The 24,735-nt window shown below is 48.5% G+C and overlaps 3 protein-coding genes and 1 long non-coding RNA gene across 10 annotated transcripts in view; 2 read left to right on the top strand and 2 right to left on the bottom strand.

The window, feature by feature from the left end:
- peli3 (pellino E3 ubiquitin protein ligase family member 3) overlaps positions 1 to 7,316 on the top strand; it is a 13,467-nt gene extending 6,151 nt beyond the window's left edge. For both annotated transcript variants that reach the window (XM_028995653.1, XM_028995662.1), the window contains exons 2-7: positions 629 to 829; positions 3,071 to 3,200; positions 3,570 to 3,671; positions 3,962 to 4,183; positions 5,885 to 6,073; positions 6,670 to 7,316. In XM_028995653.1, coding sequence (XP_028851486.1) covers positions 657 to 829; positions 3,071 to 3,200; positions 3,570 to 3,671; positions 3,962 to 4,183; positions 5,885 to 6,073; positions 6,670 to 7,281 — 1,428 coding nt within the window. In that variant the 5' untranslated portion in view covers positions 629 to 656 and the 3' untranslated portion in view covers positions 7,282 to 7,316. The remainder of the gene's footprint in view (positions 1 to 628; positions 830 to 3,070; positions 3,201 to 3,569; positions 3,672 to 3,961; positions 4,184 to 5,884; positions 6,074 to 6,669) is intronic.
- A 2,851-nt stretch (positions 7,317 to 10,167) lies between these two features.
- On the bottom strand, positions 10,168 to 14,374 carry rab1ba (zRAB1B, member RAS oncogene family a). The gene is made up of 6 exons (XM_028995819.1): positions 14,064 to 14,374; positions 12,952 to 13,024; positions 12,625 to 12,720; positions 12,406 to 12,501; positions 11,687 to 11,818; positions 10,168 to 10,605 (listed from the first exon to the last, which is right to left on the bottom strand). Exons 1-6 carry the CDS (start codon positions 14,075 to 14,077, stop codon positions 10,411 to 10,413), a joined length of 606 nt encoding a protein of 201 aa, XP_028851652.1. The 5' UTR covers positions 14,078 to 14,374; the 3' UTR covers positions 10,168 to 10,410.
- On the top strand, positions 11,747 to 15,735 carry LOC114799338 (uncharacterized). The gene is made up of 3 exons (XR_003751215.1): positions 11,747 to 12,118; positions 14,337 to 14,508; positions 14,700 to 15,735. It is a non-coding gene; the product is annotated as an uncharacterized LOC114799338 (long non-coding RNA).
- LOC114798900 (ephrin type-A receptor 3) lies at positions 15,364 to 24,631 on the bottom strand. 6 transcript variants are annotated; one of them, XM_028995023.1, is made up of 17 exons: positions 24,400 to 24,630; positions 23,925 to 24,154; positions 23,172 to 23,310; positions 22,735 to 22,796; positions 22,022 to 22,646; positions 20,809 to 20,964; positions 20,157 to 20,489; positions 19,562 to 19,706; positions 18,940 to 19,028; positions 18,605 to 18,709; positions 18,123 to 18,203; positions 17,947 to 18,039; positions 17,670 to 17,791; positions 17,325 to 17,434; positions 17,025 to 17,184; positions 16,808 to 16,941; positions 15,364 to 16,435 (listed from the first exon to the last, which is right to left on the bottom strand). In XM_028995023.1, exons 5-17 carry the CDS (start codon positions 22,629 to 22,631, stop codon positions 16,102 to 16,104), a joined length of 2,472 nt encoding a protein of 823 aa, XP_028850856.1. In that variant the 5' UTR covers positions 22,632 to 22,646; positions 22,735 to 22,796; positions 23,172 to 23,310; positions 23,925 to 24,154; positions 24,400 to 24,630; the 3' UTR covers positions 15,364 to 16,101. The 6 variants fall into 6 exon arrangements, with proteins under 6 accessions (XP_028850856.1, XP_028850842.1, XP_028850855.1 ...); XM_028995009.1 differs by lacking the exon at positions 23,172 to 23,310 and having other exon boundaries at positions 24,400 to 24,631; XM_028995022.1 differs by lacking the exon at positions 23,172 to 23,310 and having other exon boundaries at positions 18,605 to 18,706; positions 24,400 to 24,631.
- Positions 24,632 to 24,735: the final 104 nt, after the last annotated feature.

Below are 24,735 nucleotides of genomic sequence, written 5' to 3'. Positions count from 1 at the left end.
ACCCTCATGCGCGCCAACTACCTCTCTCTCTCTCCCCCTCTCATGCCAACTACCCTCTCCTCTCTCTCTCTCCAACTTGATAATTTGCTCCAAACTACCCTCTGGCTCACTCTCTCTCTCTCTCTCTCTCTCTCTCTCTCATTCTCCAACTACCCCTATTTCTCTCTCTCTCTTTCTCTCCCCCTCTCATGCTCCAACTACCCTCTCTCTCTCTCTCTCTCATTCTCCAACTACCCCCTATTTCTCTCTCTCTCTTTCTCTCCCCCTCTCATGCTCCAACTACCCTCTCTCTCTCCACCTCTGATGCTCCAACTACCCTCTCTCTCTCTCTCTCTCTCATTCTCCAACTACCCCCATATTCTCTCTCTCTCTTTTCTCTCCCCCTCTCATGCTCCAACTACCCTCTCTCTCTCTCCACCTCTGATGCTCCAACTACCCTCTCTCTCTCTCCACCTCTCGTGCTCCAACTACCCTCTCTCTCTCTCTCCACCCTCTGATGCTCCAACTACCCTCTCTTTCTCTCTCTCTCCACCCTCTCGTGCTCCAACTACCCTTTCTCTCTCTCTCTCTCTCTCTCTCTCTCTCTCATTCTCATTCTCCAACTACCCCCTCTCTCCCGGTCTCCCAGCTGTGAGCTACCGTTGTGTCCGGTGGGCATGGTTTTGGAGGGGAGCTCCGAGGCCCTGTGTCCCCCGCCCTCTCTGGAGCTGCGCCCCTCTTGCAACAAGAGCCAGCCATCGCCGTCCCTGGGCTCCGGCTCCCAGAACGATGACAGCCTGTTTCCCGGGGACAAGGAGCCAATCAAATACGGGGAGCTGATTGTGCTGGGGTGAGCATCCACTAAATCACCAGACACCATCCTCTTTTAAGGCTGGTAGTAGCCTAGCTGGTAACACACTCACCTATGAACCTGAAGACCCGGGTTCAAACCCCACTTACTACCATTGTGTCCCTGAGGAAGACACTTAACCCTGAGTGTCTCCAGGGGGGGACTGTCCCTGTAACTACTGATTGTAAGTCGCTCTGGCGTCTGGTAAATGCTGTAAATGTTTTAACTAAACAGTTTTTTGGGGCAGTGGTGGCCTAGCAGTTAAGGAAGCGGCCCTGTAATCAGAAGGTTGTCAGTTCGAATCCCGATCCGCCAAGGTGCCACTGAGCAAAGCACCGTCCCCCCACACTGCTCCCCGGGCGCCTGTCATGGCCGCCCACTGCTCACTCAGGGTGATGGGTTAAATGAAGAGGACAAATTCCTCTGTGTGCACCGTATGCTGTGCTGCTGTGTATCACATGTGACAATCACTTCACTTTAACTTTAAAAACTTTATTGGAGAACACGTTCTATCACAGTTTACCGTTACGGACCGAGCTTCATTCCCTGCCTCTGTAATGGTTTTAAGTATTATAGCAAGCTTTATTCTTAACAATCAGTCGTCACTATTAGCTCGCTGCAAAGGTGAAATTAATTGGTCGTTTGACTTGTTTAAAAAAAAAAAAAAAGTGTGAAGTGATTGTCACATGTGATACACAGCAGTACAGCACACGGTGCACACAGTGAAATTTGTCCTCTGCATTTAACCCATCACCCTGAGTGAGCAGTGGGCAGCCATGACAGGTGCCCGGGGAGCAGTGTGTGGGGACGGTGCTTTGCTCAGTGGCACCTCAGATCGGGATTCGAACGACAACCTTCTGATTACGGGGCCGCTTCCTTAACCACCACTGTTTACCCCTTTCAGGAGCAAAGCACCTCGTACAGGATGCTGAAATAAGCATTTACATTTAAATCCAGAGCGACTTACAACCAGTAGTTACAGGGACAGTCCCCCCCTGGAGACACTCAGGGTTAAGTGTCTTGCTCAGGGACACGATGGTAATAAGTGGGGTTTGAACCTGGATCTTCTGGTTCATAGGCGAGTGTGTTACCTGCTAGGCTACTACCAGCCTTATGCGGTAATCATGCTGTGCTTTAAGCGCGGCTTCTGTAAATGCTTCTTAACGGGCATGAAATGAGTCCAGGCTCGTGGCGAATCTCCGTAACGGCGGCGAAGGAGCTCGGCGGGGGGGGGGTCGTGTTCATCCTTCAGACTGAGCTTCCGTTCAGCTGCTCGTCTGACGAAACGAATCTGACTCCCGCCAACACGTTGTTTGCATGGCCGACCTGGAGATGGAACGGAGAGGAAAACTCCAGAGGTCTCGGCGAGCTTCAGCTCGGACGCGCTGCTAAATTTGGATTCATTCGTTCAAACGTGGCAAAAAGCCGGACGTGGTTCTGAACTCGAAATCTTGCATCCACATCTAGAAGCAGATTGTTTTTCGTACTTCGATCCAGATATATGCAAGTCGTTTGTTCTTATATTTAAAAAAAAAAAAAAAAACGAGCTTTGTCTGATTAATTTTATTCAAAACAAACACATCAATTGCTGCGATTAATTGAAACGATTTAACGTGCAGGGAGCAACCGATCGTTTTCTTCTTATCGCTCATGGCAGCACAGCGGGCAAGCCGGAAAACTGGCTGGCGCCCGCTTCACGATTGGGTTTGGTGAGGATGAGTGGGAAGCACCGAAGGGTTGTGGGTTCAAATCCCGAGCCGCCAAGGTGCCACTGAGGTCCCCTTGATCAAGGTCCCGTCCCCACACTGAAGAGGGCAGTTAGAAAACATCAATACAGCAATATATTGCGATATTTTACGTGGTGATATTGTATCGAAACGGGGACATCAAATATCGATACCGATGTCTACAAATTTAGTCCACTAGGTGGTGCTGCTGAGCATTTTCTCTAGTGAGGTCAGCAGAGATGAGAATCAGCGTGCGACTGCAACCTCCTGTAGATGGCGCTGTTTGGCTGGGTACTCTGAATTACTGCTCGGCATTTCGTGCCGAGTGAAATCGTAAAACATGTCAGACCGATCACAGCATCTAGTGTTTCCGTATTTTCAGCGAATCGCAATATGTGGTGATATAATCGTATCATGATCTCTGTATCGCGCTGTGAATCCTATCGTGAGATCCAACCGCCACAGAGCTAGATTTCCAAAATATAGAATTAAAGTGCCTTTTCGTTCTTCTCAGGCACAACGGATCGCTGGCCAGTGGGGACAAGGGACGCAGAAGGAGCAGACTGGCCCTTTACAAGAGACCCAAAGCCAACGGGGTCAAGCCTGACGTCATCCACAATGTCTCCACCCCTCTGGTGTCGAAGGTGACAGTAGGACCCTTGCTTTAGACACCTTATGCTTGAAGGTTTCCAAGTGATGATTACAAATATTAATCTTGCTGTTCTGTCGAATGTGTGTTTATGGTGTTAATGTCTCACTTTCCAATCGTAATTTTGCCAAGTCACATTTGTGTGTTCAATAACTTGCATTTATAGGAATGTTTACTGGTTGTGATAAAGTATTAAAGAATGCTTCAGCTAACAAGTCTTAACGTTTCAGAACTGAAACTGGAACTGAACTGTTACGACAGTTCTTAAAATTGCAAAACACAAGTCTTATGCCCCGTAGTAAAATGGAGCTTGAGTTACGTAATGTGTGTGTGTGTGTGTGTGTGTGTGTGTGTGTGTTTCCAGGCCCTTAGCAACAAAAGCCAACACAGCATCTCCTACACGCTGTCCAGGAGTCAGTCCGTTATCGTGGAGTACACGCACGACTCCAACACGGACATGTTCCAGGTGGGTTCTCCGAACGGGCGGAGCCACGTCATCGTCATCGTCACTTCTGGCAGGTTACATTAGAAGTGGCAGGGACAGGCCTGTCCTGTTCGCTTGTCCTGAAGGACCCGCTTCAGACTGAACATAGTTACACAATTCATCATCTCAGCAGAGCTGGACGGGATGATGAATTACAAGATAAACTCAAATAAGCTCAATCTTCGTTTCATTTTAGGGTTTTTAAAAATGTAATTTAAATATAATCGCTGTGAGCGTGTGAGACTCACGTGGAGAATTCTGTCTGTGCTCAGATCGGCCGCTCCACCGAGAGCATGATCGACTTCGTGGTGACGGACGCGGTGGGCGGCGCCGGGGGCGGGGGTCAGGGGTCGGCGGGCGAGGGAGGCGGGGGCCAGTCGGCCCAGAGCACCATCTCCCGCTACGCCTGCCGCATCATGTGCGAGCGCAGCGCGCCCTACACCGCCCGCATCTACGCCGCCGGCTTCGACTCCTCCAAGAACATCTTCCTGGGGGTGAGTCACCTCCGGCCTGACAGGGGGCGCTGTCTTACGGGAACCCACTCGGATTATGTCACAAGGCTATAACGCTGTACGTCACACATCTTATCGGGGGTGACGTCATGTGACAGCAACAAGTTGAAAAAGTGCCGGAAAGTTGAACAATGTCGAACGTTTCTAATCAATCGATTGGGTTCATCGCGAAGTTAAATGGGCAATTATGATTAGAATGACGTTCAATCGATCACCATTAAGAGGTAAAATATTTGAAAGATCACTTGAGAATGCAGCCCAGGAACAAACTCTCTCGTTCAGGGTTGCCGGACTCTTCGTCCTCACCGGTCACCTCTTTCGGGGTCATTTAAGCCAAGAACAGCCAGACAAACTCAAAACTCATGACAAGATTATATGGAAGTAAATTATATTACGAACACAAACCCAGATGTAGTGTTTTTTTAACGCTTTTTAAACGTTTTTTTGGCGTCACTGGTCTATAAGAACTGTGGAGACGTGGAAGCAACCTATCGGAAGCGCTTTGCATAAACGTTTTACGTAAGAGAGGAATGGAAGTGGATTAATCCGCCATGGTGTTTTAACCTCGGCGCTTTCACATCGCTCAACCTTGAAAGTGCTCGCTCCTGCACTTCATGCGGAGTCCAGCCTTCCCACGCGTCCAAGTGCTGTATGCAGGAGCGCCGCGTGTGTGTGTGTGTGTGTTGGAGATCAGGACCGGGAGGCCGGAGAGGGAAGCGGATCTCCTGAGGCCATGCTGAGAGCCCGGCCCGAGGGATGGAGCGATGAAGCCCTTCCTGACGCCGCCAGTCCACAATCTCTCCAAGTCATAACCAGTGTTATTAACCAACACAGATTCAGACTGTTGATCGTGAATTAGGAAGAAAAGCAAATACAAATTGTGTTTTCATAAGCTTCAGAAGTGTACTATTGATGAGCATTATTGCATTTTTTACATCATTGAAAAAAGCTGAAGACACGGGCCTATGGCATAACACACGTGAGGTTATGTAATAAACTAAAAATAGCAAACAGGGTAAAAAAAAAGTAGAAGATCTGCGTCTTTCACACTCTTCTCTTCTCTCCGCCGCCTTATGTTAGACAACGGGACTTTTCCAACAGTTCTCCAACAGAAAACTTTCTTATTATTCACTCATGTTAATGAGCATCTCATCAAGTGGCGATACTGAACAAAGCAGGCATGAAGGTAAAAAGCGGCGACTCTGAAAAACAGATTCATCAAACTTTCTCCTCGTACAACAAATGCTAAATATGTTTCTCGCATTGGATTCTTCAAAATGGCTCCGTCTTCGTCTCCGTAACTTACATCACACTGTCCAAGTCCAACTGATTGGGTTCGAATGATTCCTCAAAATTTTAATGGTTACAAAAAAAAAAAAATCAATTTTATCATAATTCATGAAATGGTTGCAAAGGCCCAATCTGGCAACCCAGCCCCCCCAGGACAGGACAGAACGTCACAGTGAACGGTTTAATATCGGCATTAAAATATGAAATTACTGGGATATCAGTTTCTGAGCTGCTTATAATTACGAGGGGTGGAGAGACCACAAGGTGCCTTCAAGACATCTTCCTGCCACGTGGCTGCAGACCAGCATTACGCAACACGAATCATTTGCACGAGAATTAGTCACCGTCACACAAGCAGGGGCATTTAAACTTGTGCGTGCGTGTCCGCATCAGGAGAGAGCTGCCAAGTGGCGGACCTCGGACGGCCTGATGGACGGCCTGACGACCAACGGGGTCCTGGTGATGCACCCGGCGGGGGAGTTCGTGTCGGAGCCGGCGCCCGGCGTGTGGCGGGAGATCTCCGTGTGCGGGAACGTCTTCGCCCTGCGTGAGACGCGCTCTGCCCAGCAGAGGGGGAAACTGGTGAGTTAAATATGAAAGTGAGTGAAAGTGAAGTGATTGTCACACGTGATACACGGTGCACACAGTGAAATTTGTCCTCTGCATTTAACCCATCACCCTGAGTGAGCAGTGGGCAGCCATGACAGGCGCCCGGGGAGCAGTGTGTGGGGACGGTGCTTTGCTCAGTGGCACCTCAGTGGCACCTTGGCGGATCGGGATTCGAACCGGCAACCTTCTGATTACGGGGCAACTTCCTTAACCGCTAGGCCACCACTGCCCCATATGGGGTGGACATTTGCCATATATATCATTTACAAAGCACAATGTACACGCTGGTGCACCGATCGATCAGTTTTTAATATTATAATTTAATATTATACTCCTTTTTATTACACCAGTTAAATCCATTATTCATTCGTTTATTAAATTTAACTGTGAGTAATAGCCATTACTGCAGTTAAGCACTGCACTAGTTTGACCTTTGACCCTTCCATATAGTGATGCTAATGCTCAGCATATATAAATAGTGCGTTTTTAGAACATGTTCACTTTAACAGAATTTTTACACCGCATTGGCACCCCGGCTGTGCGTTTTCTGGGTTGTGTGACTCCGGCAGGTGGAGAACGAGTCGAACACCCTGCAGGATGGCTCCCTGATCGACCTGTGCGGCGCCACGCTGCTCTGGCGGACCCCCGCCGGCCTGCGCCGCACCCCCACGCTCAAGCAGCTGGAGTCCCTGCGGCAGGAGCTGAACGCGGCGCGGCCGCAGTGCCCCGTGGGCTTCAACACCCTGGCCTTCCCCAGCCTGGCGCAGCGCGCCACCGTCGACAAGAAGCAGCCCTGGGTGTACGTGCAGTGCGGCCACGTGCACGGCTACCACAACTGGGGCTTCCGGAAGGAGAAGGGCGCGGCCGGGCCGGGCGGCACGGCCCCCGCCAGCACCGGCGACCGCGAGTGCCCCATGTGCCGGCGCGTGGGCCCCTACGTGCCGCTGTGGCTGGGCTGCGAGGGCGGCCTGTACCTGGACGCCGGGCCCCCCACCCACGCCTTCTGCCCCTGCGGCCACGTGTGCTCGGAAAAGACAGTGCAGGGGTGGAGCCAGATCCCGCTGCCCCACGGGACCCACGCCTTCCACGCCGCGTGCCCGTTCTGCGGCACCTGGCTGACCGGCGAGCGGGGCCACATCAAACTCATCTTCCAGGGGCCCCGTCGACTGAGGTGGCCGTGAATCTGTTGCTGTAAATAAAAGAGGTCTTATTGAAATGCCCGACTCCGCCCCCTGCCTTAGAACGATACCCACAAACAGGATGTTCTGAAATCGGAACTTTTCATTTAATATTTGACGGGAGCTGAAGGTTTACGGAATGGTTTTGCGTCGTACTAACCGAGCTGGTTTGTGCATTTTATGCCGCGTCGGGACGGGTTCCGTGTTGCGGTGTGCCGGCGGGGACCAGAACCAGAACTAGCTGCAGGTCGGAAGGGTTCGGAAGAGTCTAGAAGGAACTCCGCGGGGGGGGTTCCCTCTCCGATGTCACGCGCGCGTGGCCGTGACTGAAGGCGGCGCCGGACCTCGGCTAGAGAGAGAGGACGTGGGCCAGAAGACAGAAAGACGCCACGCCCACCTTACATTCACGACCACAGGAACTTAAAAAAGATGCGAAATTATAGCTTAAAGTAAAAAAAAAAAAAAAACAAGAACGAATGATTCAAATCACCATAGTAACAGCAATAATAATAATAATAATAATAATAAATCCAACTATTAAGGTAAAGACAGTATGGAGAACTTTGCCGATTGTTTCTCTTCCATCAGTTCCGTCCCCGTGGGACATCTGAGACACCTGGGTAGGACCTTGGTCGGGGGAGCTCGATCCGTCCTGGATCCGTCCTGGACTCCGCTCACGAGCCGTTCGTCCCTTTGTAGTCACCTCCCTCGCGCCGCGGCCCCGGGGGGGCGTCTGGCCGAACCCGCCACTAGTCTGCAGCGCTAAAAATAGCTCAAGGTCACCGGCGCCGTTCACGTCGAGCGAGGAGCAGGACGGGAGCGGAGGTGCCGGGCGCGGCCTGGCCACTTTATTAGAGACGCGGTGCCGATTCTGTGGTTCTGGGCCTCGCAACGTGCCGGCGGTGAGCAGGGCAAGTCGAACGTCTCAAAGAAGGAGGACAAAAAAAAAAAAAAAAAGGCGGCCACGTTTTTTCATTTGTTTTATTATATATATATTTATAGTATGTACAGAAAAATGGCGTGATGGAGCAGAGCGGTGAGACAGAGCACCAGAGTGAACGAGCAGAGGAGAGAGAAGCCCGGTGCTCCGCCTTTAAATTCGACAAAACGGGACAAAACCCAAAATGTGCAAGTGACAAAGATCAATTTTTTTCCCCAAAATAATAATAATAATGACGATGGAAATAAAACGGAAACAAGTTCATAGCACAGTTCTTCGTCATCACATTCAGAAGCGAACACCCCCCTCCCCCCCTGCAATACTTACTCTACCCCCCATCTTTACCCCTCCCCATCCTTCTACTGCCCAGACTATTTATTCATACGGTATATTTAAATTCAATATATTAAAATTCGAGGAGCCGTTTCAAATAGTAATAAAAAAGAAAAAGAAAACAGGAAGTGAAGACCGCCCTGTGTGGCGTTCCGGACCCACTTAACAAGTGCCAGTGTAGAGGTCTCAGTGTGTGTGTGTGTGTGTTGGACAAAAAAAATAAATAATAACGCTAAACTACCGTATCAAACGCAAAAGAACTCTAGCTATTTGTGGTCCCGCCACGCCAACGCTGGACATCCATTTCTGGATAAATGACCTCTGACCGGGGTGATGGTTTGCGGAGGGACTCATTTCACGGGATTACGGTAAATAAAAGTTACGCGACCAATCCGAAAGGCCAGCGATTTCTACAGCCAATGACAATTCTGGAATCGGACGTTTGCCAAAAAGGGGGCGTCGGCTACTGCATCCACTATCTGGTAGGCGGAGCTCATCTGATGACGTCACGTCACGCGAGAGAAGTGACAATAGAGGAGCTTGGCAGGCCTATGGTGGTACTAAGAGAACCGGTCCATAGTCTTCAGATGTCTTCAGACGTCTTCAGCTCCTCCTTTGGGTTCCTGCTCAACAAAAACGGAACCCAAAGACGCTACAGGCAGCGCGGTGCACGGTTTAACGCGAGCCGCGCCTCACCAAGCCGTGGAGAACATGGCCGAGGCCCAGTTTCAGTAGCCCGTCGGTGGGGAGGTCAACCTGGACACAGGTCCCCACGACCCATCCAGCTGAGACTCGGAAGCTCCTGAGGGGTCGTCGGGAGGTCATACCCGGTCATCGCCAAGACCAGTCAGTCCCTACGCCCGACAGTGCGAGAGGCTAAACACACACACACACACACACCCCGCTGCAACTAGCGCTAGCGTAAAGACGACATTCATGCGCGCGTGGCCGGGACTGAAGGCAGAAAGACGCAACAACCATCTTACATTCAAGACCAGAGGAACTTAAAAAAAAAAGATGCAAAATCATTACATCACTAGATTTTAAGACAACGTTCCTTCTGAGGACGAAGGCCTTCAGGCTTGTGGACGGCGGCTTCATCCCACCAGGAAAAGGGGGACTGGAGTACAGAAAGAAAGCACCACCGGGACAAACTGGACCATTCGACCAGTCCTCCAGAAAAAAAAAAAAAAAAAGAGCTTAAAGTAAAAAACAAGAACGAATGATTAAAATCACCATAGTAACAGCAATTATAATAATAATAATAAATCCAACTATTAAGGTAAAGACACAGTATGGAGAATATTGCCGATTGTTTTTCTTCCATCAGTTCCGTCCCCGTCGGACATCTACGACACCCCTGCTTCGCCACCCCATCGCTGGAGGGGCACAAACAAACAATGAAGAAGAATGGAAAATTGCACCTCCCCAAGATGCAGTGCGGCTAGAGGAGCTAAAACAGCGTGGGGGGGAGGAGCCTAAATGCCGAGTTTTCTGGAGAGCGAAGGACGATGACAGCGGACACCTAATCTCCAGCGACGACGACGCCACCACCCTCCCGCCCGCCATCACTTCCTGCCCACTGTTTACCTGCTAGCTCCGCCCGGCAACCAAAGTCCCTTCAACCGTTATCTCTTGACTTTTTTTTTTTTTTTTTTTTCCATCCTCCTTCTTCTAGAACCTGAGGATCTCCACCCAGGCTCTGCGGCTCTGTAGGACCATCTTGGGGACTGTGTGGGAGTGTGGAGATGGTTGGCGGAGGTGGATGAATGGCGAGCGGTTGGTTGGGTGGCGAGGTGGGGTCAGGGGTGTGTGAGGACGTGGGGGGGCGGGGCGGGGCGGGGTTGAGGTCCCAGGATTCAACAGCAGCCCCCGCCAGGCTGCCGCACGGGGGTGCTGTCGATCTTGATGTTGGGCTTGTCGCCGCCGGCAGTGGCGCCCGGGCCCATGCGCTTCTTGATCTCGGCAGCCATGGTCATGAAGGCCTGCTCCACGTTGGTGGCGTTCTTGGCACTCGTCTCCAGGAAGGGGATGGACAGGGAGTCTGCAAACTCCTAATAAGACGAAAAGCAACATGCTGCTCATTGTTCGTCCTCAAGGATTAATATATATTTCTGTTTATATTAATATATACAGAACAGGTCAAAAGTTAAGACACCTTCTCATTCAACGTGTTTTACGTTGGTAGATTCTCACTGAAGCCATCAAAACTATGAATGAACACATGTGGAGTTATGAACTTAACAAAAAGTGGAGACCTGACCTCCACAGTCACTGGACCTGAACCCAATCCAGATGGTTTGGGGTGAGCTGGACCAACAAGTTCTAAACACCTCTGGGAACTCCTTCAAGACTGTTGGAGAAGCATTTCAGGTGACGACCTCTTGAAGCTCATGGAGAGAATGCCAAGAGTGTGCAAAGCAGTAATCAGAGCAAAGAAACTAGAATATAAAACATGTTTTCACTTATTTCACCTTTTTTTGTTAAGTACAGAACTCCACATGTGTTCATTCATAGTTCTGATGCCTTCAGTGAGAATCTACCAACGTAAATGGTCATGAAAATAAAGAAATCACGTTGAATGAGAAGGTGTGTCCAGACCTTTGGCCTGTACTGTACACTTAGTTATGGCATCTACAGACTGGGTGATGGTTAGGGAATCCCTGTTTGGGTTCTGCTCGCTATGCCACGTTCATAATAAGAAAAAAATCATCATTTCATGTTGCATTTTTATTGTCTAGTAAGTAGGGTTTTTTTTTTATTTTTTTTTATATGACACTGGTTGGAAAATTAGCGCTATTTTTGGTCCACGGTCCATCGATTTAGAGGCACAATCACATATATCTTTCATAAATGTCATATTTAGCTGGAGGCAGCTTCTAGCTTCAGAAGGTAGGTCGAGATCATTTTCTAATTAAGGAGAGACGCGCGCGCCCCTGAATACGCAGCAACTGATCGCTGTAGCGATCAATCACGGCACCACCCGACAGGGGAATACATGCGGCTATTAATTATGCAGGAGAAAGAATAAACCCCGCAAAGTCGGGTTCTTCTCGCCCGGCCCCGCACCTCCGCTCCCTTCGCAACAGCAGCAGCTGTAACGCGATTCCCCCGGTCACGTGACCGGAGCCGTACCTTGGCAGTCGTGTAGTCCACGACCTTTTTGGTGGTGAGGTCACACTTGTTGCCCACCAGCAGCTTGTTGACGTTTTCGCTGGCGTAGCGGTCGATCTCCTGAAGCCACTGCTTCACGTTGTTGTAGGACTCCTGGAAAAAGCAGGCAGGGACACGAGGGGTTAAGTCTAACCCACCCGGAATTCTCCAACTCCAGAACCAGAAGAGCCTGACTAGATCTCTGAAGGCACCGAGACCTGCTTTTCCAGCACATCTCTCAGACGCTGGACTGGACCGAGACCTGGAGAAGTGGGACAGGGCGCGTTGTCCCGCTGGACCTAAAGCGTCCCCGGGCACCTTCCATTGCTCCGTGGGTCCAGCCCTGAGGCTCGTGAGCTTTTGGTGGACATTAGCCAGCAATTTCTACTGGACGACACAAGCCGGCCTGCGGTGGTAGGTCCTGACCTCTGACCTCGTCAAATTTGCACGTTTTCTGCCTTTTACATTTACAGCATTTACCAGACGCCCTTATCCAGAGCTACTTATAGTAGCTGCAGTAGTTAGCTACAGTAGTTACAGGGACAGTCCCCCCCTGGAGACACTCAGGGTGAAGTGTCTTGCTCAGGGACACGATGGTAGTAAGTGGGATTTGAACCTGGGTCCTCCGGTTCACAGGCGAGTGTGTTACCCGCTAGGCTACCACCACCCCTATAACAAAATTGTTATTTTGCGGCGCCTACCTGGTCTGTGACGTCGTACACCACAATGATGCCGTGGGCTCCGCGGTAGTAGCTGGAGGTGATCGTGCGGAACCTTTCCTGCCCGGCGGTGTCCCACTGAAACGGAGAAAGTACGTTCCTTAATACACTACAAATAAAATAAAAAAACCAACGCTAATATCGTTACGTAACGACATTTTTATAAATGCAGAGCGCAACGTTCCAGAAGGTTCCACTCACGATCTGCAGCTTGATGGTTTTGCCGTCCAGCTCGATGGTGCGGATTTTGAAGTCCACCCCGATGGTGCTGATGTAGCTCTCTGTGTAGGTGTCATCCTGGGAAACAAAGTGAAAGTGAAGTGATCGTCATTGTGATACACAGCAGAACAGCACACGGTGCGCACAGTGAAATTTGTCCTCTGCATTTAACCCATCACCCTGAGTGAGCAGTGGGCGGCCATGACAGGCACCCGGGGAGCAGTGTGTGGGGACGGTGCTCTGCTCAGTGGCAATCAACCGTACAGAAGACGAAACGTAGAAATACGCCGCTCGAGAGAGGATACTCACTGCAAACCTCAGGAGAAGACAGGACTTCCCCACGCCGGAGTCACCGATCAGGAGGAGCTTGAAAAGGTAGTCGCTGAAATGACACGAGGACTTCAGAGTCACAGGCAGAATTCGTTTTTCCCGACCGGACGCCGTCATTGGCTGAGAGGATCAATGCATCAATTTCAATAACCTCGCACCCTGTTCGCGGTCGCAAGGTCACGTGACCAGCTGTGGCTGGATCAGACATGAACAGCTGTGCTATCGTCACAATAATCGAGGTGGGGTGCCAGCACTGGAGTGACATTTTACTGTCTGGGTCACGCCAGACCAAAGGGCCTACTTTTTACGAAGCCACGGTGGCATCTCGGTGGAGTAGCATCTCACAGCATGACAACACTATGACGCAACCGCGACATTAACCCGACCCCCACGTTGCTTAAAGTGACATCATGTGACAAACATGTCCCCTCCAACAGATCGAATGTGACGACTGGGTGTGCCTGTCGGCGTATCTTCATGGCACATGACGTGGCTTAATAAATTAAAACAACTCCTTATGGCGCCGTGGTCGTCACCCGTGTCCCTAAAACAAGGGGACCTCCGGCGTGCAAAACATGCTAATTTCCTGCCAGCCAATGGAAACGCGTCCTTTCGATCAACACTCAGACCACCGAGAATATGCTGCGGACACTCGATCGCTACGACGTGACGTCATGGTCGCGCGCGTGTCGCGACAGTTAGGGACCGACGTCACTACGTAACGCTACTGACACCCGTTCGGATAAAACAGATCATCACGCTAAGCTAATATGTAGCTTTAGTGCCGCAGCTGTGATCGATAGTGTAGTTTTTTTTTTTTTACTGACAGCGCCCCACCGCGTGATACATGTCGGAAATGTCGCTTTGCTCCCCCCCCCCAAAAAAAAATCCCCAAACCCACGTGTTCTGTTCCAAAATGACATAGAATCATATTTTGTCCCACATTGTTCACATCCGCGTCGTTGTCGCTCCGCGAATCCGAAAAAATCGTTCGTAAGGGACCGTCTGCAAAGTGCGCTCGGTCCCTTACGTGGCCCGTACGGAAGGACATCGCGAGAGAACCGAGGCCGTTCTTTCCGTGGTGTACTCACTATTCCGGATTCATGTCGTCGGCTTTTTGTTTTTACCCGATCCTTCCTCCTCTGAGCCAAACAGACGACTTGTGGGCACTGGATAGCCGGGGCTTTGTCTCTCGCCAGCGAATCCCTTTCGCTTCCAACGCTGACCCTGTGTCCGAATCACTTGACGGACATTCCCGATTAATTTCAAATTCAACGCGCACTTTAGTCTCGCTTTCTGTTTTCTTTTCTGTTTCTTTTTTCTTTTTTTTGCTCCCCCTTTCTATCCTCCCTGCTCGCTCGAAGCACAAGATGGCTGCGCAGGTGCGGCAGTGACATCAGATGACGTGGCGACACGAACGGCGGCCCCCGCCAGCAGCCGGGCCTCGTTCGTCAACCAACTGATCCGGGATCAGTTTGCGTCCGACACGCTTCCTCCTGGTGAACCGCGTCAGAAGACCCGCAATACTGATTCCAGGTCAGTTGGGCGTTCAACGTTGTTTTTCAGCGAAGCGTTCCAATGAAATATCTTAATACATTAGCATAGCGCGATAAGGTTTGACTAAATACTAATGAAATTTTAGTTGTTTTTTTTTATTTTAGTTGTAAGACTAGTCATCCAGTAACAAACCCGTTTATATTATGTTATAATATTTATTTCCTTGCCAGGTGCAGTACCATTTTATTACCTCTAGAGGCGACAGTGAGACGCTGAGTTGCATGTCCACCTCATTTATGACGAGTTGTTTTGCACTGTAGAAGATGTGTTGCTTAAGCTTTGCCCCATCCGTTCTGTATGCAGATGCTTTATTGCAAGACCAACTGAAATAATAAAAAGTGCAGACAGTAGGAGCTCTCCTTTTCCCACTACACCAACCGTGAGTTCTTGAAGTCCTCCATGTGCCTTTCTGCGACAAACTCTTTCACCTCATCACATGGCGTTGGTGATGACAAAGGGCCTAGCAGGTAAGAAAGTGGCCCCGTAATCAGAAGGTTGCTGGTTCAAATCCCGAGCTGCCAAGGCCTTTCATGGCCGCCCGCTGCTCGCTAAGGGTGATGATTTCACTTCTTCACTCCACGTCATGTCCTCCACAGCCCCCCATGATGCGCTTTGTCTTTCTGAGACAAATGTGCGATGCTGTAGCACACAACACATGACTCCGTGTTGTTGCACCGTGTAGTATGTCTTGTGTGTCCTGTCCCATATGTCTGAGGAGAAAGAATTTCATTGTGAACTTGAACTTGAATCCTTTCGGACCTAGCTAGCAACAGTAACAGCATCAAAGCATGGAATCACAGCCAAAATACATTACAGAAATGAATTAGAGGGGTGATAATAATACATTTTATTTATAATGTCATTTTATTTACAAAAAATCTCAAAGTGTATGCAGACAATAAAATAGCCCGTACATGACTTTGACGCCACAAAAACAAATCAGCAACAATATAAAAATGTGTTATATGGAGTATTAATTAAATACATAAATCATTAAATAATGAAGTGAGTCACTAATTATTTTAATTGAAAATAAAATCGTCATTAATTAATTAAACATCAAAGTAAGTGCGTGGGACTGACGCCAACCGAGTCTGTGTCCTTTCCAGCATGGCGCTACCATTCAAGATATTGGTCAGAAAGGGCCAAGGTAACGCCAACTACCTCAATATTCCACATACGCTACATATTCAGGTTCAGCATCCACGAAGCAGTCTGCTAATCCCACAATGCCTCTCACATTCATCCGTGAACGGTAGTGCCATGTTGGAAAGGACACAGCTTCAGACCCAACCAGTCATCCTAACAAGATCTGGCTACTTTTACAAATTGTGAAATATTTCAATATGATACATTCAATTAATTAGTAACATTTTTCCCCCATTTTTTATATTTCATGTCATATTGAATGAATTAACAAAGTTTTATAAATAATTAATGACACCTTTTATTAACGAATTATTGATATTTTTGTCTATTTAAGTTTGGCACTCTTAGCACTCTGTATGTTAAAAGCATTTTCAATTACTCTGAACGTGATATACTCAACAGAAACGTTCCCAATAAAAGGTCCTAATCTATTGATTTCTCAGCTGAAACACTTTCGATGCACAGCAAGTAGCCGTCCTCCTGCTCTTCCGTCCATGCCTCGTCTTTAGGGCCATCTGAAGCACCCACAGGTGCAGACAAGTAAATGTTCCCAACTGCCCCCTCCTCGGAGTCGGGGTCCTCTTCTCCACTGACGCCCTGGCTGGCAGCCATCAGGCCCTGGTTGATGTAATGGGCTTCTTTGCTGGCATCCAGAGGTGGCAGCTCGGACAGAAGGGCTTTGAGCCTCAGGCCGAGCTCTCCAAAACCCGGCCTGTGTGCGGGATCGCTGTGCCAGCAGCTCTGCATCACGGCATATCTGAGGAAGGAAGACAGAAACGGGGGAGTCTATGTCAAGACACGAGAATCAGACCTGGGTTTGACCCAGACTGCCTTCTTAGCTCTAAAAAAAAAAAAAATACAGCATCAATTTCTTTCGAGCAGTGAGTGAAGCACATGAATATAGCAGATCCCACATTACGCGCCCCGGTGTCCTCTATCCGACGTCCGAACATCAAGGAGCCACAGAGACTTGATGAATAGCACCCTGTGTGTCTGTGGTCTGATCGTTCGCTTTCATTCGCATTGATTTGTCAAGTCTATAGGGCAGCTAAAGCAGAAAAAAGGAGCCACCGAGGATCCATTGCTCCTCTAGCGTCACTATTTAGGCTCTGATAAAACGTGGACCCACAATTTGCTGTCGCAGCCTGTAGCTTTGGGCCTGTGGCCAGACTCCAGGAGCTCCAGCAGCTCGTGGTTAGGGACTCCAGGGTATGGGGTTCTGCCCCTGGTGACAATCTCCCACATGGTGACACCAAAAGACCACTGCGATGGAACAGAACGAAGAAATCAGTCCCATGCAGACATACACGACAATCGCTGTCTTCTTCAGCGGTGTGGGGACTCACCACATCCGTTTTGATGCTGAAGATGGACTCCGCCAGACTCTCAATCGCCATCCACTTGATCGGGAGGCGGATGGCGACCTTCTGCCTGTAGTAGTTCTTGCTGTAGATCTTCTTCGAAAGACCAAAGTCGGCAACTCGCACCCGCAAGTCATCCCCCAACCTGTGATGAAGGATGCCAACTTCTGATCCATGTCAGATCATTCTTTGTTCCTCAAAATACACAGACTGACTTCAGATCCAACACTCCAGGAGCTGAAGGCTGAAAACACACAGCCGTCCCCTGTCCTCTGCCGAACTCACATGCAGTTGCGTGCAGCCAAGTCCCGATGGAGGAACTCCCGAGAGCTAAGGTGCTCCATCCCAGCGGCAATGTCAACCATGAAGCGTAGCAGGCTCTGATGGGGCACAAACTAGAACAACATGATATGGATTCAGGCTTCAGGGACGAGAGAAAAGAAAACCCTCATCACTCTGCATCCTTCTCATATCTTTTACACAAACATGTCTGATATATAAATCATATGTCTACGCTTACATTACAATACATATGTATAATTTACGTTTACAGCGTCTGTAAATGTAAAATTACAGTATACATATTGAGACGTTATATAGTATACATAGTGCGACGCCAAGGTGTCTGACCATGGGAACGTCCCCATAGCGGGTGGCAATGAGGAAACGCCTCAGGTCTCCGTGTTGCATGAAGGGCAGGATGACCAGCGGCATCGGCACAGGCGAGCCTGGCACGGCCTCGAGGGTGACCCCTGCGGGGGACACAGAGAAGCTGCACTGACCCCTCCTTTTCTCTCAGCCAGTCCCAGTAATGAAAAGCCCTCTGACTTACAACCATCTCAGAGAAGAAGAAAAATGATGCCGTAAAGAGGCCCTTTGCTGACGGTTAAATATGAATGTGTGTTACCCAGCAGTTTGACCACATTGTTGTGGTCCATGTGTTTCATTATTTCTGCCTCTTTCAAGAACGAGTCCAGGTCTTCGTGAGTGTAGATCCCAACTGCAAAGGAAATATCATTCAAATAATATTCACGTAATCGAACACGACTAATGTCCTATATGTCTGCACTAAAGTTTGCTAACCTCTCATGGTTTTCACGGCAACCTTGAGGTCAGCTTCATCTTGTGAGGTGAAAATCCCCTCGTATACAGACCCAAATTCCCCTGAAACACAATCATAAATACAAATATTACAACTTTGAGAAATACGCTCTGAATATAGGGCTGGCGTGTTTGCGTGTAAAAGGGTGGTAGAAACCTAGCGGGTAACACACTCGCCTATGAACCAGAAGACCCAGGTTCAAATCCCACTTACTACCATCGTGTCCCTGAGCAAGACACTTAACCCTGAGTGTCTCCAGGGGGGGGGACTGTCCCTGAAACTACTGATTGTAAGTCGCTCTGGATAAGGGCGTCTGGTAAATGCTGTAAATGTAAATGTGTCACGTGACCAAAAAACGGTTTTAATGAGCCTGTGTACACACTGATAAAAAGTATATTAACACTTTATTTGGAATCTGTGTGTTGTAAATGCATGGAAATTGTGAAAAAGTGTTGAATTTTACCCCTCCCGAGCTCTTTGCCCAGGGTCAGATTTTTACGATCCACCACTACCTCCTTCAGGCCAGAGAGCAGAGTTTCATTCCAACCCTCCATAGCCGGAACTACTGCTGGCAATGAAAGGAAAGATAGGAAGTGAAACATGCAAGAATCATGCCTGCACACCACGGATAACAAACCCAGTAAGCATTCCAGATTTAAAATCATGGCAAACAACATTACAGCGATTACTCAGCTGTGGGCGTTTCTGTCATATTATATCATATTCATGTGTAATAACGCAAATAACGAAATAACCAAAATTCTAGTGGATGGAAGTATTTTGGCAGCTGAGACTCACTGGCCATTGGATGTAGGGGTGACTGTGGTTCCATATCACGCCGATACGTGACCACAGCGCTGCCGGGCTGTAACGCCACCGCCTCATCACTACAGGATAAAGGAACGTACAGCAGGAATACACTGAGCACCAGAAACTAAAACATCTCGGCCTTTCGGGGTGTTTGCGTGATACACATATGTACAAAAAATCTGTGCTTTTGATACTGAGTCGGTGTCTGTTGCTCTGGGAAAGTCCCTCTTTGACCCTAGAAAAAGGTCAAAAGCGTCTTCAGGATTTACACAAATAAATATGGTAAAAACAAGAAATATGATCACGGTTTTTAATGACGTTTGTGCAGGTGACGTATTGAGGGTCGCGGGTTTAAATCATCCGTAATGACGATCATCAGACAACCTTCAAGTGGTTCTTTCGTCTATTGATGTAAATCCTGAGGACGAATTTGACATTACAGTAGCGGACAAGCCCCAGTTTGGAAATACTGCCCTGACATATGACTCCGCCTCGTCACTTTGCGCATGGACCTGCTGTCACTTGACCAGCTAATGCCGTCGCTTAGCAACGAGCTGGACATTACATCACATTATCACTGTATGGGAATTCATCGCGTGGGTGCGCGTACTCAAGCCTCTTGTAGCTCCTGCGAACGCAGCACGCCACTGCGGCCAGCAGCGCCAGGCCTCCGGCCGCCACAGCAACAGCCACCGGGACGACCACCGATATGTTGGGATCAGATGGACCGGGACTGGTGGGGTCCATAACCTTCCCTGTGGCGAGACGAACAGATGCGCATTCCTCTATTCTATTCATATTCCGTATAGAGAATCGAGTGCATGTGTAATTAAGTGTAGTTATGTAAAACACCAAGGAAATTATTATCATTTTTTTTTTTACAGGAGTGACACAAAAGATCTATCAAATGTCGATTAATGTCTGTATTAATTATGTAGTAGTTGTTTTGGATCAGTACAGTCAGGTAGATTGAACAAAGGGTTGCCAGGTTTGGTTGGAGTTACATTTTAAACGTCATGCCATGCCTCATGCCGGTCCTTCAGAAATTACATGTTGTTGAGGTTGTGTAGTGTTGTGGCTGACCGATTGATTGGTTTATTGAATATACACGTGTGTGAGATTTGGCAACCCTGGAATTAATTGGAATTAATGTTGTTTTGGCACTACGACTGGTTCCATGCCATCAGGTAATACTTCCAACTCACAGTTATAAATAGCGATGAAGACCTCCGGGCCCCGTGACCTGAAGTGTCTGGACACGACGTTATCCGCCCGGACAGAAAAGCGATAGTCCCCACGGGGCTCGACCCCAGTCACCTCGGCCGCGGTAGCGCTGATTTCCCTGGACGCTGGCAGGACCTGGGTGGATCGGCCGCACTTCTGCCAAAGGTCACTCGACCCGGCAGACTTTAGCCAACATTCCACGGTGTACGTGACCTCCTCTCGGCCACCCAGGTCGACGGGTGGCCCCCAGTGGAGGGTCAGGGAGGAGTCGCTAGGCCTCAGGTAGGTCAGGTTCACGGGGGCGGACGGGGGTCCTGTGAGGGATAAAGGAGCCTTACGTCATTTTTTTTTTTTTTTCAAAATGGGATCCGGGATGTACAGACATGTAGGGATGGAACCAACATCCACAATATTCATGTTTATCAAGAGACTGACCATCAAACCTTTTAACTGGCTGAGTTCATTGGGGGTTCATTTACCTCAAAGCTGGTAGAATAAAACAACGGAAATAGCTGACATGGGTATATAAAAAAAAAGCTGGATTGCCCTTCAAAGCTGGATTGTGTCCAGACGTCTGACCCTTTATTTTTTTATTATTATTAGGTTTTTGTGGCGTGACGATGGCCTGCTTACTCGCACAGCTGACGTTCACAGGGTCACTTGGCAGCCGGGAGTGTCCCTGCACACATCTGCACTCCACCGCACCCCTGAAGCCCGATTCGCTGTTCGGGGGACACGGGAGGCACCGGGCGTTGTCCCTGGCCGGCCTGTAGCTCCCGACGCTGCATGCTGGAGAAAGAGAGCGTTTATTCGTCTTGTAAGGGTAGAAGGATCAGGAAGGGAGTGAGGGGAGGGCAGCTTCTTATCTTGCTGGTGTTTCCGGGGTACGAGCTGACATGGCACCCAGCGGTCAAATAACGCTTCCTGTTGCAGTTGTGCATTTTATAAGATGGCGGTTGAGCTCAGGATCAAGGTTTTAAAGTTGATGAAAATATGATGGGAAATATGGCGCGTTTTATTTAGCAGGGCATAAACAAGGCTCGCTTATCGTGGCTGATTACTTGAATATTGCCAATGATCAATGGAAAAGGGACACACTAGTTCTGAAAAGTGTCTTCATTAATACGGTCAGATTTTATGAAAAAAAAAAGACCTTTTTACCAGCATATTCAAACGTTTTGAGAAGCACCAGTAACCCTACCCACTGTGGTCACCGTCCTGACTACAAATTTCCACCTGGGATTAAATTTTGAAATTACCTGGGAATAGTCTGGGATCAAATTATGATGCAAATGACTTTTTTTCCTCCAGCATATTCAAATTTTTTGAATATCACCAGTAACCCTACCCACCGTCTTGACCACACAGTTGAAAGGAGGGACCATCAACAATCTTGTCCCCAGGAAGTTTCAGGGTATTTTACATTTACATTTAAGGCATTTGGCAGATGTCGTTATCCAGAGCGACTTACAACGTGCTTCCATGTTACCATGGATGAAGTGGTCAGTTCCGGTTCACTAGGACCCCCAACTATGAATACAACCTTTTTATTCACTCTGTTGTAGATGCTGTACAGTTCGGCAATAAGAACGTTACACGTTAATCTAAATATTCGCTAAAGAGGAAGGTCTTGAGCTGCCGTTTGAAGAGGGGCCAAGACAGAGAAGAGTCTAGATGACGACCATCTCTAATAATGAACCCCATTAACATAGAGTACATGGTGTAAACAAAAGTGGCTGCTGGCTGAACGACATTCCATGGTGTACGTCACGCACCCAGGTCGATGGGTGGCCCCCAGTGGAGGGTCACGGACAAGTCGCTAAGCCTCAGGTAGGTCAGGAGATACCTTCACAAGAACTCTCTGCTTCCTGGTGACCAGGGGCACAGACGCAGCGTCCGTGAAGAGGACCCCACGACCCGTCGGCTCCGCAGACCCTCTGCGGCGGGGAGATCTCCCGGGAGCCGCTCACACACCGGCCCACGTTCGGCCCCGCCCCGGCAGGCGAGGCCCCGAACTCAGACAGAGCCTGCAGAAGAGGCGGGCACTTCCTGTAGTACAGCCTGACGGCGGCGATGAGGACGCAGGGCCCGGCGTAGTCAAAGCCCAGGTGGACGCCTCTTCTGGACACGGTTCCGAGACTCAGGCCCTGAGCGAAATGCAAATTCTTGTCCAGTTCCTGCCAGTCGTCATCTGCGGGGACAGGAACGGGGGCGGTGAGCCTGAGGACTTCCATGGGCCTGAACGCCATCATTGGGGCGTCCGACTCCGTAAGGTAGACGCTCAGGGGACTCAGCTGGGAGGAGGCCTCCACCTCTTGGAGGAACTTAATGTCCAGGAGCAGGTTGACAGCATCTTTCCTGTCCACCCACTGGGTCCATAATGTTTTGGACCTCCTGTTCTGATTGGCGATGCAAGCTTGATAAATGGGGTGGGGACGATCAGAGCCCAGGGACATCTGACTCTCTTTCCACTGACAAAAAAAAACCCCAGCGATTTTTAAATAGTTTCAAATGTCAGGGTTGCTTAAGAATTCAAATGAGCTACTTTAATGTACTCACACTTTTTGGGGGGATAGATGTCCATTCCAGCCTTGCCTGAGTTGCAGAATCAAAAAGAACTTCTACAAAATAAAGTATTCAGACCCCCTTCAATTTTTCACTCTTTGTTATGTTGCAGCCATTTAGTAAAACCATTAAGTTCATTTTTTTTCCACATTAATGTACACACAGGAGCACCATATTGACAGAGAAACACGGGATTGTTGATGCTGCCACCACCATGCTTCACTGCTGGGACAGGTGATGAGCAGTGCCTCCACACGGAACTGTCACTCAAATACCTGCTGGCTAATGCGGCGAGGTCCCGCCCACGTGAGAGAATTGTGGCAAAAGTCCAGCGTAAACATGAAACGGTGCAGACCGACTGAAAAGGCAGCAGTGAAGCTGATGTTAGGAAAGTTCTGCTTCAAAGATTTGGCACAAATCTGTTTCCATACCTTAGGTGCTCTTCAGGCAGTTCCTTTGACCTCATGGATCTCATTTGCTCGGACCTGCATTGTGAGCTGGAAGGTCTTATATGGACAGGGGTGTGGCTCTCCCCATCAACTCCGACCGGTATGGTCAAACACTGCTGGACTGAAATGAAGGAGTAGAACCATCTCGAGGATGGTCAGAAGAAATATACAAGTGTCACAGCAAAGGACCGTGTGATATTTCAGTTTTTCTTTGGTAATAAACCTGTCAAAAATCCTGTGTTTTCCTGTCAATATGGGGTGCTGTGCGTACATTAATGAGAGAAAAAAGAAACTTAAATGGTTTTATCAAATGGCTGCAACATAAGAAAGAGTGAACAAATTCAGGGGTGTTGAATCCTTCCCGTACCCACCGTTTAATGAACAAATTTTTTAAGTTTGCAACAGAATGTTAATTAATTAGTGGAAAGTTTGACAAATTAACGTAAAAGTACGAGAGAAACAGAATAAAAACACTCTACCTAATAGTGATGTTGTTCATTATTCATTTATTTGACAGGATTTGAAGGTATGAAGAAGCTTTAATGTACATGTCATCTACAAAGTCCTGATGTTGTGTGTGAGTGTGTGATTTTCCAAATATGGGCATGACAAAAAGTTTGAGGAACATGGATGGAAGTCAGTCTGCATAAGAGATAAATTATGATTTGAACATTTTATTCTAGCCTACTAGATTAATTCTGATGAGCAATTAAGGTAATTTTGGACCAAACGTACCTTCGCCTGAAGCCACCTGCGCTGAGGTGCTGAAGAAATGAAGGAAGAATAAAGCATGTGCCGCGCTCTCCATCCTCACCCCCAACATTCCAAGCTCCAGGAAGCTCCCAAGAAACCCCACATCCCGAAATTCCCAACCGAAAACGGATCCCGAAACGTCCTGTGCGGGAATGACGGGGCTCAGCCGGCGCGGGGTTGCCAGGTCCGCGTTTAATACGCGACTCTCCGCCCTTTAACACACGCACGCAGGTTTCCCTCTGTATATAACGCCCACATTCATAAATATATTGTATAAACCGCCATGTTGCTTAATTGTGGTTTACTTTGTCTTACTGGGATAATAATATTATAATTTTAACTAGTTTAACTGGTACCATAACATGGAAAGTAAAGCACAAACTTTCATATATACTTTTAAAAAAGCTAACAGTAAATGGATATAACTTGGATTTAATATAATTTTGATATACTTTACCTGATTGTCACGGCTAATAGTTTTGTTTTTATTTTTCTGAATCAGAACTAATAATCTACTAATAATTATTTCTTTACATCAAATGCAGCTGTGCTAATGTTATGCTCCAGGATTTCCTCCTTTTTATTTCTGAGTTCTTACTTCTGCTTTTTGAATTTGCTTTCTTAGGTCATAATATAGCATTTTGCTGAATAGACATTTAAAGACGTATTGTGCAAACGTTTGATTCCTCATTTTATCCATGCAGACTTCTCATTAAAAGAAACCTCGGTGAGTCAATGTCTCTGAGAGAAGAGGGGATGGGAATGAAAGTTCGTGGAATGAAACTGGGTGACG

The sequence above is a fragment of the Denticeps clupeoides genome, chromosome 1, assembly GCF_900700375.1.
Source record: "Denticeps clupeoides chromosome 1, fDenClu1.1, whole genome shotgun sequence".
NCBI classification, from domain to species: Eukaryota; Metazoa; Chordata; class Actinopteri; order Clupeiformes; family Denticipitidae; genus Denticeps; species Denticeps clupeoides.
The sequence above is the reverse complement of the archived record's forward strand: the minus strand, read 5'-3'. Positions and strand labels throughout refer to the sequence as shown.

What these genes read in the sequence shown, in the direction of transcription:
- LOC114798900 (XM_028995009.1), bottom strand. Translation starts at nt 24,012, where the DNA reads ATGTTGGGGGTGAGGATGGAGAGCGCGGCACATGCTTTATTCTTCCTT. An exon ending in TGCCGTGAAAACCATGAGAG is followed by an intron (nt 18,040 to 18,122) that starts GTTAGCAAACTT and finishes TTTCCTTTGCAG; the next exon opens with TTGGGATCTACACTCACGAA. An exon ending in ACAGGCTGCGACAGCAAATT is followed by an intron (nt 16,436 to 16,807) that starts GTGGGTCCACGT and finishes TTCCTTCCTCAG; the next exon opens with ATATGCCGTGATGCAGAGCT.
- rab1ba (XM_028995819.1), bottom strand. An exon ending in GTCTTCTCCTGAGGTTTGCA is followed by an intron (nt 12,721 to 12,951) that starts GTGAGTATCCTC and finishes TTTGTTTCCCAG; the next exon opens with GATGACACCTACACAGAGAG. An exon ending in AAACCATCAAGCTGCAGATC is followed by an intron (nt 12,502 to 12,624) that starts GTGAGTGGAACC and finishes TCTCCGTTTCAG; the next exon opens with TGGGACACCGCCGGGCAGGA.